The 16,051-nt window shown below is 34.7% G+C and overlaps 3 protein-coding genes and 1 long non-coding RNA gene across 4 annotated transcripts in view; 1 reads left to right on the top strand and 3 right to left on the bottom strand.

Annotated features, from left to right (window-relative positions):
• The window catches only part of LOC107647827 (phospholipid--sterol O-acyltransferase), a 9,283-nt gene extending 1,069 nt beyond the window's left edge, over nt 1-8,214 (top strand). The window contains exons 3-16 of the mRNA XM_016351873.2: nt 1-107; nt 958-1,127; nt 1,243-1,319; nt 2,587-2,800; nt 2,893-3,067; nt 3,409-3,508; nt 4,513-4,607; nt 4,948-4,999; nt 5,155-5,226; nt 5,881-6,049; nt 6,851-6,955; nt 7,030-7,114; nt 7,409-7,498; nt 7,639-8,214. The exon at nt 1-107 is cut by the window's left edge and continues 20 nt beyond it. Of these exons, the coding sequence (XP_016207359.1) occupies nt 1-107; nt 958-1,127; nt 1,243-1,319; nt 2,587-2,800; nt 2,893-3,067; nt 3,409-3,508; nt 4,513-4,607; nt 4,948-4,999; nt 5,155-5,226; nt 5,881-6,049; nt 6,851-6,955; nt 7,030-7,114; nt 7,409-7,490 (1,503 nt within the window). The 3' untranslated portion in view covers nt 7,491-7,498; nt 7,639-8,214. The remainder of the gene's footprint in view (nt 108-957; nt 1,128-1,242; nt 1,320-2,586; nt 2,801-2,892; nt 3,068-3,408; nt 3,509-4,512; nt 4,608-4,947; nt 5,000-5,154; nt 5,227-5,880; nt 6,050-6,850; nt 6,956-7,029; nt 7,115-7,408; nt 7,499-7,638) is intronic.
• LOC107648100 (rho GDP-dissociation inhibitor 1) lies at nt 8,392-11,548 on the bottom strand. Its single transcript, XM_016352105.2, has 5 exons — nt 11,135-11,548; nt 10,633-10,696; nt 10,335-10,556; nt 9,921-10,045; nt 8,392-8,663 (listed from the first exon to the last, which is right to left on the bottom strand). The coding sequence occupies exons 1-5, from the start codon at nt 11,378-11,380 to the stop codon at nt 8,595-8,597; spliced, it is 726 nt and encodes a 241-aa protein (XP_016207591.1). The 5' UTR covers nt 11,381-11,548; the 3' UTR covers nt 8,392-8,594.
• LOC107648099 (protein NPGR2) lies at nt 12,801-13,865 on the bottom strand (the record flags this gene model as incomplete). Its single annotated transcript, XM_016352104.2, is given in 2 exon segments — nt 12,801-13,420; nt 13,712-13,865. Coding segments are annotated over 2 exon segments (372 nt in total). The 3' UTR covers nt 12,801-13,109.
• On the bottom strand, nt 14,257-15,092 carry LOC110263242. Its single transcript, XR_002348555.1, has 2 exons — nt 14,570-15,092; nt 14,257-14,412 (listed from the first exon to the last, which is right to left on the bottom strand). It is a non-coding gene; the product is annotated as an uncharacterized LOC110263242 (long non-coding RNA).

The raw sequence follows: 16,051 nt of genomic DNA, 5'->3' as shown, positions 1-16,051 counted from the left end.
TGTATTGAGTTTGGAATAGAAGCTAATGCAATAATGGCTGTTCCTTATGATTGGAGATTGTCACCATCAATGCTTGAAGAGCGAGACCTTTACTTTCATAAACTCAAGTATGCCTACATCTCTGAATCTCAATTACATGTCTTGCTTGCTATAGTTTTGGCAAAAAATTTTAGGAGCCAGTGCTGCTGATTTCTAACTGCTGGTAAAGGGCCATTTGGTTTCCAATGTTTAGAGGTTTTCTTAATGTGTACATAATAATCGTGTATATGATGTAGTTCTATGTTTGCATCTGTTCAAACATCATAGGCAAATATGATATATGTTCTGTCTTCCATCAGTCTGATTGATGTTTAGAAGTTCTAGAGACAATGGGTTCTTTTCAAGTTTTCAAATGATTAACGATGGAAGAAACTGGAACTCTGGAAGATAGAAGTTATGATTGTAAAATTTTGTTATAGCCCTTATAATCTTTAAGTAACAGAATTCATGTGGTGAAATCGCAAAGAAAATTTTTTAAAATAAAAGCAGAGCGACACTGCTCACTGCTCACTGCTGAACAGTTCTCTACAATTTCCTTCCCCTTTCCGAGCAAGTGTTTTTATCCTCACTTCATTAATCCACGTCTGTTCAAATTCTAGGACTCTACCTCTTTTATTTCTAGTGCATGACTGGCACAATAATTTGGTTACACAATCTGTATTGAAAACTAGAATCTTGTGTAGTATAAGACTAGCAGAACGACAAATATACTCACTTGAAGAGAGCGCTAGAATGATACGTATGCTAATACTGATTAGTAGCGAGTGGATAGGTTCTCACAGTATATGTGTACCAGAATGTTATTCTACTATTCCAGAGCTGAGTTAGAATCCTCCGCTCCCCATCCCCTCTCTTCAAAAGGCAGATGATTACATGAAATTGATTTGTTGTATTTACATTTTGTAATTCTCTTTGCAGATTGACATTTGAAACTGCATATAAACTTCGTGGTGGCCCCTCATTGGTTTTTGCCCATTCATTGGGTAATCATGTCTTTCGTTATTTCTTGGAGTGGTTAAAACTAGAAATTGCACCAAAGCACTATATCCAATGGCTAGATCAACATATCCATGCCTATTTTGCTGTTGGTATGGTTGGCTTATGTTAATTTGTTATAATCCATAAAAAAGCTGATGTAGACTCTAATGGCTGATAATAACAATAACTTAATATACCCAATTTTGATCTTTGATTGGGTATCAGGAGCTCCCCTTCTTGGTGCAACTGAAACTGTTGAAGCAACACTTTCAGGATTCACATTTGGTCTTCCTATTTCAGAGGTTTGCTTTTAATTTTTATAGTTTCTCTTTTCATTTTTTATATGTTTATTAATTAATATAGGCATGAACTGTTTAACCTTGTAGGTTTCTATAACCCCTTTCTTAGGTTTTTAGTTCTACTTGATCAGGATCTCATATATTTATCTGACATGACACAGTTATTCTACTACATAACTTTCTGATGCCCTCTTCTTGGGCAGAGCCTGGGAATCCTTCCTTAAGCTCAAGAATAATCAGAGAAAACATAAATTATACATTTTAATGTTCTTATTATTAAATTATTGGTATAAGCTTGCATGGGATATGGTGAACATGTGCAAATATACAACAGTATAGCAACTAAACAGTAGTTGATAACAGAATATGCACCAGAGAGTGGTATATGTTATACATTGTAGAGGTCTCAAGCCCACGAGATTTCTGAAGAATAGTGCTATTTCTTATGTTTTGTGCTTCAAATGTCTGCTTTCGGCATGCAGTTAATTAAGTTCCATGATATTTTTGGGCTACTTCGTTTTCGGGAATCCCATACTTGCTTGATTCAAATCCAAAATCTTTTTCATCCGTGGAATGCAGATAGAATCATTTAGATGACATGGTACTTTATATAATTGATTATTGAGCTTAGGCATGCTGGAAAATATGTGACTGACCATAGCTGGATAATCAACAAATAATCTCAGCTTTAGATTTTAGTTGTGCATTCTTCAAGTTGCATCTTGTTATGTTATAGAAACCCCAAGGCCTACATTACAAATGGATATGTGAGGAGGAATTTGGATGGGCCTGAAACAGCAGGGACTTGAGGCAAGGGGAGTTAGTTATTCTGAAGTAGCATCAGATAGAAGAGGAAGTGTGAGAACATTTGGTCTGGTTTTATTGGACGCTGCTTTATACCTGTAGAGGGGAAGGAACTGTAATTGAAGGGTCCCTGAACCACCCAGGAGAGTTTCCATACCTTTTTCTTCTATTTTTTTCCATTTCATATTGTAATTCACACCAATTTCCAGTTGCTGGAGATGAATCCCTCATTGGAATCTCAGTTTCCATTAATACATCCAGAGATTTAATATTTTTAATCTTTAACTGATGCTAGTTCTTACACACTGCTGTCATCTTTAAAATATAGTTGATGATTAACTACCAGTCCCAGCAGATAGACATGTTAACTGATGGATGTTTTGGACATATATTCTGTGCTACTATTTCTTATGCAGTTATATTCTTGTCTTAATTCATGCTTATCATAATTTCTTTAAGGTATCAGGGAACAGCTCGATTGATGTTCAACTCCTTTTCTTCGTCATTGTGGATGATGCCCTTTTCCAAGTACTGTAGATCAAATAGTAATTATTGGAAGCATTTTTCTGGGGCAAGGCATGTAGGTAACCACACGTATCACTGTGAAGATAAGGAATTTCAGTCAAACTTCTCTGGATGGCCAACAAATTTAATCAACATTGAAATTCCTTCAACTCGTGGTAAAATCTGATGATTATTTTGTATGTAATTGTGGGGAGTCTTGTTATGGGGGTTGTGGTCCTCAACCGTGTTTTGTTTCTACTGCTCACAGGATTTGATGCATACCCTTCAATCACAGAAATACCTCAGTCTAATTTGTCTAGCATGGAGTGTGGAATACCTACACAATTATCTTTTTCAGCTCGCGAAATGTCAGATGGAACCTTTTTCAAGGCAATTGAAGATTACGATCCAGACAGCAAGAGGCTGTTGTACCAGTTAGAAAAGTATGTGATATCTCTAATCAGAAGAATATATTTTGCATCAAATAATTGACTGTTTTACAAAGATGCCAAAAGATTAAGGCATCTGAAGCTTCATTTTTTTTTTTTATATTTACAAAATTTTAGATACAAGGTAGTGCATAGAATGGCCATCCATTTACCAAGATAGTTACATCTGGTTTATTTATATAAAGATTACTATAAACATCAAAAAGATTCGACAACAAAGAATAATCTAACAAAGTATGTTTTTAGAATACTTTACTTCTAAGGAAGAGAAATATGCCACTATATTATAGCTCTACCATCAAACTGGCTAATGTTTGAACACTTCGATGTTTCAGATCATATATCAATGATCCTGTTCTTAATCCTCTGACACCTTGGGACCGGCCACCAATAAAAAATGTCTTCTGCATTTATGGCACTGATTCAAAGACTAAGGTACAATTTACTTCTACAACTGAGCACACTTTGGTTTATAATATCTAAATAATTGAAAATATGCTAAGGAATTCCATTGAAGTGAGTGACTATTAGTTTGGTTAAGTTGTTCAATAGGTCTAAAATCTTGAAAACTTTTGCACTGGGTTTTTTTAATTCTTGTGTCCCCATCATGTTGTTGGGTTGTGAACTCTGCCAAGTTCATTTATAGTTTGCCTTTGGGCTGAATTGGTTGAACTGCATATGTAAACAGTAAGTTTTATTCAGTTTTGACAGCTGTAGATTGCCTTAATCCTTTAGTTCTATGGTATATCTCACATTATTCTCACACATTTGTGGAGTCACAACTTACAAGTACTATATGAATTGATGAATGCCAATTTCATCATTGTACACTCTCTGTCATGTTTATTAATTATTACCAATCCATAAGCTTATCGCTTTCCTCTAGTATGGTTAATTGTGTTAAGCAGAGGCCACATATAAGAATATACAATAAAGAAGCATTTTGCATGACTGGGAAATGAAAAGATAATCCTGCTCTCATGCCTAAAATGAAAAGATAGTCAAATATTTTATATTCTTAGAGAATATTAAATGGCTACTCCTTTGTGTTAGACAATTCAATAGTGTTTAACATTCTAGAGAGATTGAGTTCAGCATGTAAGGTTACATATTCTGGTCCTTGCTTCCTTTAAGATCATTTTCGGTAATTTCCATTGGTATTGGGGTAAGACTGATTTACTGGTAACTTAATAATGTGCCGATAACTTTTCCAAAATGAGCACGCAGTCATTACAGCTAAAATATTTGTATATTTTATTTAGCTACGTAAATAATGTCATAATCTAGTATATTAAATATTTTTCCTGATTTGCCAACATTTGATGATTTACCCGTATCCCTGGATCTTGATTTATAAATACAGTAAATCTTTGTGGATTCTGTTGATCGCTGATAGTGCCATTGCAAATGATAAATTTTACCTCAATTATTGAAAACAGGTTGGTTACTACTTTGCACCTAGTGGCAAGCCTTACCCTGATAACTGGATAATTACGGATATCATTTATGAGTTTGAAGGTTCTCTATACTCAAGGTACCCCTTCTTTTTGTTGGTTTGAAAGTTTTTTTAGTAGAACCAAAATTCTACGGTTCTCTATACTCAGGGTCATGAATCTGCAAATTTGTCATCGTCAACTCCTACAAGAGATTGACTGCACTTTGTTAACTTTTGGTGGTCATCCTTTATTTTGGGAGGGAGGGGGTAGGGGGATGGTTTGTTAAATCAAATTTGTGGTTTTATCTTTCATTTTGATATTTTTGTGGTAAAGCAACACATATATGGTGGTCAAACAGATGTTACTATTACAGTCTGTCCTTTGTATGCTGTTCTGGTATCCTATTTGAACATATTAAAAACTTGTCTCAACTGTCAGGTCAGGGAATCTGATTGAAGGGAATCCTGGAGCCACAAGTGGAGATGAGACGGTTAGCTTAGATTAAGTTTCCTTTTATGTGGTTGTGTTTATGAAGGAAGGCATAACATGTTGGCTGTTCTAGTTTACTGCTTGTGCTGTTAATGGATTTGCGAGGACAGCACCTACATACAACAATTAGATTACAATATATTCAACCCGTTACAGGTACCATACAACTCCCTTGCATGGTGCAAGAGCTGGCTTGGACCAAAGGTGAACATAACAAGAGCGCCTCAGGTATGCCAGTCTAAAAAGCATTTGGTTGCCCTTTTCATCTGGAATTAACTATGATTATAGGGTTTTCATTCAGAATTATGCTGTGTGGTTAAGTTGCATATAGTAGCAAACATGTGTTATTAATTGTTAATTTGCTGGGACCTACAGTGTTACAATAGTGTGGCATCCCCTTGTTTGTTTAGTTTACTGGGAGTGTGATCATGGATAATAAGCCCAGATGATGTGTTTGATGTAAATGAGTTACATAGTTTTGGAAAACAAGCTGCAATTGACATTACATTATGTCTATTCAGAATTGATGTGGTTTCTTTTGTGTCTTTTTAACTGTATGTGTAAAAGTTCTAGGGTCCAGAAGCTTTAGAACCATATTTGCTAATTTCTTCACTCTGATATGGCAATTTGACATAGTTATCTGTTTTGTTGTCTCTGTTCTAAATTATCTTGTTCAGTTAGTTTCCGATTTATCAATTTCCTGAAACCAACATCTCAGAGTGGCAGCTACTAAATGAATTCACATTTTGATTTTTAGAAAGCTTTATCTTCTCAACTTTAACATTTCTTGTTAAGATGTATTTACCTGTCATATTGTCATTTGATTACATGTTAACATTGTATTGAATGACGACCATTTTATCTATCTATTCTTATTTTCAGTCTGAGCATGATGGTACTGATGTACAAATTGAGTTGAATGTAGAACATCACCATGATGAAGATGTTGTTGCAAACATGACAAGATCACCAAAGGTTAAGTACATAACATATTATGAAGATTCTGAGAGTCTTCCAGGAAAGAGGACAGCAGTTTGGGAGCTTGATAAAGGTAAGAGTCTGCCCTCTGAGTTGTCATGGACTAACTGATGCTTTTTTTTGAGGCTTACAAAAACTGAGTTATTTACCTGCATTCGTTACTTTTTTCATCAGTTCCGTAAAAGCTGCCGTTCATCATTGACTACTAGTTTTTATGGATGAGCAAGAATTATTGGTCCATTCTTAGTCTAGGCAAAGTCCATCTTGCTGTGATAGAAGGAAGCATTTGCTTTTAGAGAGTGGAACTGAGACTGGGGGACTGGGACTCAGTACTGTGGTTGGTGACCAGAGACTAGAACTAAAATTTCAGTCTCGGGACACAATGTACCTCCAGAAAGTGGGGACACAGGGGACTGAAATTTTTGAGGACGGAGACTGAAACTTTATAATATTTCTTCTCAAAAATATCCTCATTTAACTTTTCAAATTCCAAATCTACTATTCAATCTCCATATTTATCTTAAACAAACATAATACTGAGACATAACTCAGTCGGTACATTTTATACCAAACACAATACAGAGACTTAATTTAGTTTCAGTCTCTCAGTCTCTATCTCCCAGTTTCAGTCTCTCAGTGTCAGTTTCCCTTCCAAACACAGCCGAAAGGAACAAAAACAAATAAGTTTTAGCTAATGTGACAAAGACATCAATTGTAGTTCCAAAAACTCCATATGCTTCGGTTATTTCAAAAACCAAAATGAATAGGTATGGAATAGAGAGATTTGAACTGCCAGGCCATTGTCTGCATGTCCTTTACAAAGGTAGTTTATGACAGGGATACATAAAAGTAAATTGACAAAATCTTTGTGTAGCAAATCACAGGAACATTGTGAGATCACCGGTGCTAATGCGAGAGTTATGGCTTGAGATGTGGCATGATGTCCATCCTGATGCAAAATCAAAATTTGTCACAAAAGGTATTTCATGCTATATTTGTAAACAATTTTAGAAGGTTCAGACAAGAATCTCCGCTTACTTTGTGCCATTACAGCTAAGCGAGGACCCTTGAGGGATGATGACTGTTATTGGGATTATGGCAAAGCTCGCTGTGCCTGGGCAGAATATTGTGAATATAGGTCATTTTTAACTTTTTCCCTTCCATTTAAGGTTTGATTTACCTTTCAGGAAGATTATGAGTGGAAATCTTGGCAAAACATATTTCCAATTTTGGGGAGTTAACCAAATAATAAGGCTAATTATTTCTTGCAGAATGATTAATGGTTAGCTAAGCTGAATTAGATCATAAAATGCAATATTTGTTAATTGGGAATATTTTTTATAAGCTTCATTTAATGGAATTCCCCCACTAAAATTTAGTTAACTTGCTTTTGGTTTTATTCTTTTAACCTGTCAGATGTATAATAATGCAGGTATGTCTTTGGTGATGTTCACCTGGGACAAAGCTGTAGGTTGAAATCTACTTCAACTAACCAGTTGTTGAATTATTTGTAAATAAGAAGGTATCTTGTATTCCTCATGAATATTCTCTTTTCTATGGCTTGAATGTACACTGCTACATGATTTTGAACTAGACTGAACACCACCACAGCCCCATGATTTTTGTCTCTTTGTCTGTTAAAAGATTCTGTTGTTACCTTAGGTACTGGTGGGGCTAACCCCAGGCAAGTCATCCACCGCACAACATGCTACACATGAATATTAGAACAGATCCTCCATAACTGATTTTTGGCCTTGTTTTCCTGCGGCTTGTAGCGCCACTGAATGCCAGCAAATTCTTTTTTCCCGTGTGTGGAACTTTTGACCCATTCCTCAGCTCATCTTTCATCCACATTCACCATTTTCACAGTATATTTTGGCTCAGATTACAGAGATTTGTAATGTTGTAGTCTAGTATATGTAGCTGCGGGAACCTCTTCAGTGGCATGTTAATGGCGGCATCTACCATCTAATATGTGTACCTTCAAATGCTTAACAAAACAATGTTTAGGTCATGGTCTTGTATTTGTTAAGATACACGATTTATTCTGTTAATGATTAAAGTTAGGAGCAATTTTTTACTGCTGGTTACTTGAGTGAGCATTTCCCATTTTGCTTACTGAGAAATATCAGGTCATAATTTTGGTGGATCTGTACATTAAAACTGGTCATACAGTTTGACATCATAAACATATGAAACTTAGGTTATGTGCAAGATATATAATTTGAGGAGTGTTAACCATGACTTAAATTGTTTAGTTTGATGTTAGTTTAATTTGTGAACAAGATCCTTGGATGTAAAACCGTGTGATTCCTTGTAAGTTATAAAACAAACTACTCATCGAGAAGCCACTGCTTCACAACTTAAAAGTGGTTGCTTGTAAGATTGATCTTACCACCAAGATGCTAATCATTATTTTATCACACAAAGATCCATTATAATTATTTTCTAGTTGTTAAAGATATGCCATCACAATGGAGTTCATCCCTCTTTTGACTATTAGCAAGCAAATATAAACCTGTAGCATCATCAACAAAGAAAAGAAAAATATAACTAAGGATTTGGAGCTTAAGATACAAATATGCATAACAAAACGTGTCATTAAAATAAAACCAGGGCTAGCTTCTCTTTTTTATCTCGAACAAATATTTGAGCTCCATGTGACACCTTTTGTCGTCATCTTCAAACTGTAAGACACCAACAAAAGAGAAACAACTTTATTTAGACATCAACTTGAGTCAATTGTACAAAGTGTAGATATTGTCTAAAAATAGTTTCAACAATGGAAGGTCTTCACATCTTCATATACACTGGCTTGAAATTTCAATTTTGCAATAGCCTCTGGCAGATTGAACTATGTTGGTTGTAAAATAAATTAATGAAAACTAAATATTATTAACTATGTGACATATGCACACGTTATTTTTCACCTCCTTGTGTTCTAATTGTACTAAGCATGTGTAATGTACAAGAGAAAAGGGACTAAATCCCTAATGTGGTTCTTGAGACTCACACCATGCAACAGTTTGGTTCTTGAGGTTCCATTTGCACTATTATCATTTCCGAGAATGATCTCTGAGTACCATAGTGGTCCCTCGACCCCTTTCTTGCAGTGACTCAGGACCAATGCCACGCTAGATACTGGTGGAATGATCTCGTTTGTCTTTGGCGTCCAATGAAAACAGATGCGACGTCATTTTCATATATTCGAAAACTGTTTTAAATGCCAACATATATCAAAACGACGTTCCATCTGCTTTTATTGGGTGCCAAAAGCAAACAATGTCGTTTCACCTGTGTCCAGCATGGCATTTTAGTGCAAGTTCATCACTCTGCTGAGTATCGAAAAGAGGTCGAGGGACCACTATGGTGCCCAAGGACGATAATAGTGTAATTGGAACTTCGGGGACCAAATCGGTGCATGTTGTGAATCTCAATAACCACTTTGGGGATTTAGCGGAGAGAAAGGGTTTTTATTCCAAATTTTCTACTTTTCAATTCTCCTACAAACCAACGCCAACCTAATATCAATGCTGGTCTTAACATAATTCCGATTAAGATAAACATAACGGAAAAAAGCATGCACATCAAATTGAAGTTCCAAATTCCAGAATATGCTTATTGCTCTGAGCATGACAACATTAAAACAAGCTTAAGATAACAAACATTTGATAATAGCATCAACTATAAAAAAACAAACTATAATAAAGTCTTATCCCATTAGATGGGGTCAACTACATGGATCAATATCATATATCACAAGCCCACAAGCCCGGATACATAAAACTTTGTTGAATCTTCATGATATAGAATCAACTATACTTTGATAAAAACATCTTAAAAAAAGATGATGAATAACACTACATGTTCTTTCCATATATTAAGTGAAGGCTTGGCATAAACTGAATTATGAGCAAAAAGCATTCATTTTTGTTTCTTCATACCTTAAGTTTGGCAGAGTAAACACCCCTTGCAAGTGCACCTGATGGAGTGGTGTCCTCCTTCAAGGCATAGACATATGGTTCTTTTTGAGGAGCAAAAGTCCCTAACATTCCCTTGCTTTGATCAACTGAAAAGCACAAGAGCATAATCAACATCTGAGTAACACACACCAAGAAAAAAAATGTCATTCTAATTGACCAATTTCATATTATTTCATAGTCTTTGTTCTTCTCATTCCTTTCTTTCCTTTTCCAAACCTCACGTTCTCAACCATTCTTAGTCAAGAAATCGGTGGTTATTTGGCGTTAATAACTAATAATCATAAACATAATCCGAGGCTTTTAATTTTTCTGATTTTTTTAAAAGCCTTACAAATTCAAAACTATCTAACAAAAGCAAAAATTTCAATTGAATACCTTGAAGCCCTCCTTTCCACACAGTGTTGGAGTATGTCAAGCCAGAAACAATGTTGTGTAGAACACTAAATTTTAGCTTAAGCTGATAGCAAGATCCCTCCTTGAGAGTGAATAGATTTCGGCCGTTATGATTTTCGTCCACAGGTAAGGGGATAACAATTTCACCAAAATCCTCAGAGAGAATTCCAATGGAATGAAATTTCACTTCAGGATCCAATTGGCCTAATAAAAAGGAAACAACTTAAGCAAAACTGAGCAAAAGGTTCAGTGAAGCATAAACAAGGATGACAAAACAAACCATCTAAATCGCTTTCCAAACAACCCAACAGCTTCTCCTTCCACCTTCTTAGGCTTTCGTCCTCCTGCATACCACAATTGACCTCGAAATCAGTACCGGTACAGGTAACAAATAACAGACCAATGAATGTGATTCTAATAATCAACCTATGAGAAACCACCTGCATGCAAAAATGCATCATATCTTCTTTATGATGCATTGTGAATAATTAAGCCACAGCTGCCTGAAATGAAAATAATGCCCCAATGCCACATTATGTTTAATACTCTTTGTTATTTTCACTATCTTCTTACCAAACACAGAATAGACATCAAACAAAATAATTAAAAAAAAAAACTATGTAAGTTAATATAGAAGTAACTAGTGACAACTGAAAATCCAGTGTAGACTTGTAGTCAATGAAATTCAGTTACAAAGAACAAAAGTTTTAACCTTCCCTCAATCCCACAGAAACAAGTGCAGAATAAACAAAGAGCTTCAAAAAATGATGGGGAGTAAGAACCTTGTCCCGTTCGATCTGCTCCTTGAGAGAAAGTAAAGGACCAGGTACAAAGCCACAATTTTTGTGATCACCACCAAAGCTTTGTTCATCATCTTCTTCTTGCTCTGCTTGTTCTTCTTCCACTTCCCTTATTGGCTTTTGATTCAGTTGTTGTTGGTGGCTTTCACCAACCCTAAAAGCAGTAGAGATCAATGATGATGGCCCTGCTTCTTCTTCCTCTGCTCTCTTCCTATTCCCACTCTCCATTCTCTCTTTTCAACACCACCACCACAAAGAGAAGCTCTTGACTCTTGTATTGTAATAATGTGTTGTGTTAGTGTTATCTTCCAATGGATTATTACTTTTTCTTTTTTTTTTTTTTATTGTTGGCACAATAATCAAAGAGAGACAAAGTTATTGTGTGTGTAAATACTGAAAAGAAAAAGAAGAGTCAGAGTTTTGTGACTGCAACTGGCAGTGTTGACTGACATGACAGACACATATCAATCTGTGTCTTTTGACTTTCACCGTTTTTCATTCACAATTTGTCCCCACTCTGTCGCCATGTGCTTCTCTCAATTGTGTCGCTATTCCGTCACAAATATTCTCATCATATTTTAATTCCCTTTTACCAATGTGAATTGTACAAGTAACCAACCAATCTAGTGTCTCCATTTTTGGTATACAGAAACGACCCTTGTCTAGGTATTGTGGTACGGTGTTTGTTGTAGAAAACATTAAGGAAACGGCTAATTTTTTTATATTGATTAAATATATGTGTAATACATTGTTATTGGAAAATTGGGTGTTTTTTTTTATATGGTGTTTTATTCAAACTGGACGGTCCGATTTGTTTGATGAAAAAAAATAAATTACAAATCGGAGAGTCCGATTTGCTTGAAGAAAAAAATAAACTCTAAATCGGAGGGTACGACTTGTATTTTTTATTTTTTTTATTTGTTAAAATAAAAATCGGACGGTCCAATTTTAACATTAAATTTTTTTTATTTTCGAAATCACAAATCGGACCGTTGTTTGTTTAAAAAACAAAACAATGCAAACAAATCGGTGCCTTCGATTTGTGTCATCCCATAGCCAAATAAAACACCCCTCTCCTCACACTATATTGTCATACACGTTTCTCTCTCCCACACGAAAAATCAAAAGCGACAGAAAACATCATTTTTATTTCAAAATAATATTATAAAAAATGACGAATAAAGAACAAGAAAGAATGGGACAAACCAATGGTGTATAAAAAACTTCAAAAATGTTATATACAAACTAAAACTTAGCCACAAACACCTACTATGTATTTGTGTATAAATATATGTTTAATTCATTTTTAATGTGAATTTTTTATTTTAATATCTATTTTAAACCAGTATCAAAATAATGGCGTCCAAACAAGCACTTATTCTCTATACCTATGGTTGAAAAAACTTAGGCAATGGTGACTAATCTTGCATAAAGATGTATTAGAAAAATGAAATGTGACAAAAGTAGTTGTTTTCTTCTTTTATTTTTTTTTTCATCACCTAATAGTAATAGAGTTCGCCCAAATGTTTTTGGTGTAGCTTGCCATTTTTTTACTAGCATAAACCACTGAATATGTGCTTCTCAGTTTCAGACTTTCAGTGCTGGAGACAGACGAATGCAGAAGAGAAATACGTGACTGCGAGGGAAGGAGTGAAAGGGGGCAATACTTTTCATGCTTTATGTCAATGACTCTATTAAGGTCTATTTACAAACAAGTTTTATTTAATATTTGAACACAAATTCATGAGCTATGGACAGGACAAGGACTAATCAAATGATAACAAATAAATAATTTGGATGTTAGAGTGAAGGTTACACTAAAATTCAAAGGTGATAGGGTAAATGAACGAATCACCTCATTATTATTAAAAATATAAACCACGCATGATGCATGACGCACGAAATGAACACCACAAAAATATTTTGACTGGACGTTAAGAAGTGCTTGGAGACCCTGTCATCTGAATGGTTCAACTGGTGCTGATTCTTCTAGGGAGTTTGCTGCCTCAAAACATTCTGCAGCTTCTGATATTTTATTCTCGGCCTTGTGAAGAATGCCAAGATTGTACCATGCAGAAGCGTTCATCCTGTCATGCCGTAGTGCGTCCATCAGAAAGCTTCTGATGGCAGCATTTGACTGACCATTGAACTGTCTAAGAACCACAGCAGCGGATATCAAGCTAGGGACATGTCCCGAATCGATATCCAAAGCATCTCGAAATGCTTTTAGAGCCTCCTTGTAAAGGCCCTTTGCCTCGTGCATTGTACCTGTGAATATCATGTCAATCACTAGAAGTTTTCCACAAGATGTTTCAATTGTGAGGTTAGGTTAGGGTATCATATCATCATAAAATCGAATTTGGAACATGTTAGACTGTTAAGAGTTATTTAACTATTTTCTGTGGCATGCTTTTCTTCGGTAAGATACACGCATCATTAAACATCCAATGCATTAGATAGCTATAAAAATATAAAACCATGCATCAGATGATAACCACAAGTTATTTCCAAAAAGGTTATGCTCAGGTAACACATTTTCAAGGATTTTATTTTACTTACCCAGTGCATGCAACCTTGATGCAGTGTATGGTTTTATGGCTTTAGATCTAGAAAGACACATCTCTGCATCATGCCAACATGACAGAGATATATAGACATAAGCAAGATCATGCCATAATTCCACTTCCAAGTTCCAAGCATGATCTCTAGAATCCTGCTCCAAAGAGTAAGGATAATAAGGTTAAGCAGCTAGAAACAATGTTACTTCCAAAATGCATCTCTGTAGAAATAAATTTTACAGGTTTATGGGAGACCATATCCAGCCAGTTTTTATCACAATAAGCACAGAACAATATACTTTGGTGCTTCTACAGCAAGAAGAGTGGTGCACGTTTCCATTAAATGATCGACACTTCGACAATTGTAAATCAAGTTAAAGTCAAAAGACGACGATGACCCAAAAAAGCTGAAATGTTAGAAAAAAAAAAAAAAACCCGGAAATCTCAGCTATATGTTCAGGGAAATCATATCAAAATCACACCATCCGAAATTGAAAAGTGATAAGAATCAAACGAATTCAACGGAAAAATAAGTAACGTCACGAAACTGAAGCGAAACCGATGCAAAAATAATAAATTCGCTAAACAATCAAATAGGAATCTCGTACATGACTTCGGTGGTGAATTGAATTGAATTGAGCTCTCCACTCAGGAACCGGTGGAGAAGTCGGAAACACAAAAGAAGAAAAAGAAAATTTGAAACTGAAAAAAAGAAAGAATAAAAGAGAGCGATGATTAGAGGAAAGTAAGAAGTAACCTTTTGGTATTTGAGAAAAAGAAAAGTAGAGGGAAAAATCAGAAGGGAGATGAACAGTAACGGCCATTGCTGAAATTCCAGCAATGCATCCATCAAAGGCACCTTTGAATGAAGCACTCCAAAAGCTTCTACACCCCTCACTCTTTTTTTAATCTTCTATTTCATCTCTCTTCCTTTTATTTTAAACCTTTAACTTTAAGTGGGGAAATAAAGAAAAAAAGAAAGAAAGAAAGAAACAAGTTAGTGGGAACAGAATGCGTGTGTTACAAGGATCACAGTTTCAGAGAAAGGGGAACGGAATCGCATGAAGAAGAAAGTTGTTTTTTTTTTTTTTTGGTTTTCCTACCTGAATGGTGAAAAAGGCGGGGAGGTTAAGTGCTTGCCACGTGGCGGTGTGCGTTTTTCATGGTGTGATGAGCTGGCAATTAAGTGCTCCTTAAACACATTTACCAACTACTGCTTACTCACTTCACTAACCAAAGGTAGTTGGCAGTTAAACTAAGTTATGATTCACTTGCGTTGCTAGTTGCTAAGGTCAATGTTAGACGAAGGGTGGCTAAAATGGCTATCAATAAAAAAAAGGTTAGGCGAAGGATCATCTGTTTGCAATTATTTCAACTACTACTCTATATAATTAATTAAGACGATATATAGGGATATGATATGATTCTTATATAATCTGCAAAAATTAAGGAATTATAGACAAAATTCGCGGTGAGGATCACTTGATTTGATTGAAGAAGACGATTGATGTAAGCATTATTTACTAATTGCTTATTTGTTTTCAAACATGTTAGATGTATATTAAATCAATCATTAATATAAATTATTTATATAAAATATTTATTAAAATATAAGTATATATTAAAAATAAATTGAATAATATATATCAATAAAATTAGACGATTAAACAATTTTTAAATCAAATTTGTTTGTCATACTTATATTTTTTTGCACATTTTTTTTAACAATGTCATCATTGTCTCTTCTTTTTCTTTTGTTCTTCTTTAATATTATCGTTTTTCTCTTCAACGTCTTCTTTTTCTCTTATTTGGTTTCTTCTTCCTCTTCTTTTTTCTCCATATTTTCTTTCATTATCATCAACATCGTCATCATCTTCTTCTTCTCCTATATGTGTTTAGAAAATTAGTTAGAGTATAGAAATTTTACTACTTTAGTATACAACACAGAAATTTTGGTGCACACCACAAAAATTTTAGAATACAATACAGAAATTTTGGTACACATCATAAAAATTTTTACATGACTATGTACCCAGAATATTGACTCACCTGACCAATAAAATACATTTATAACAAAAATTTATATGCTATGCACAACATATGTGTTATATACAAAAATTTGTATGCTATATCAATAAATTTGTGCTATTACTGCTATATACAAAAATTTGTGTTAGGTGCAAAATTTTTTATACTATATTAATAAGTTTCTATATACTCTCCAACAAAAATTCTATGCTGAAGAAGCACAAACAAAAAGTAGTAACACATTTATGCATTTTTTTTACTTAGCTTGTATCAATTTAGTTGAACTTAATTAAAAAAAGTATTATTTTAATAT

The sequence above is a fragment of the Arachis ipaensis genome, chromosome B06 (genome assembly GCF_000816755.2).
Source record: "Arachis ipaensis cultivar K30076 chromosome B06, Araip1.1, whole genome shotgun sequence".
NCBI lineage: Eukaryota > Viridiplantae > Streptophyta > Magnoliopsida > Fabales > Fabaceae > Arachis > Arachis ipaensis.
This window is presented reverse-complemented; position numbering and strand designations above follow the sequence as displayed.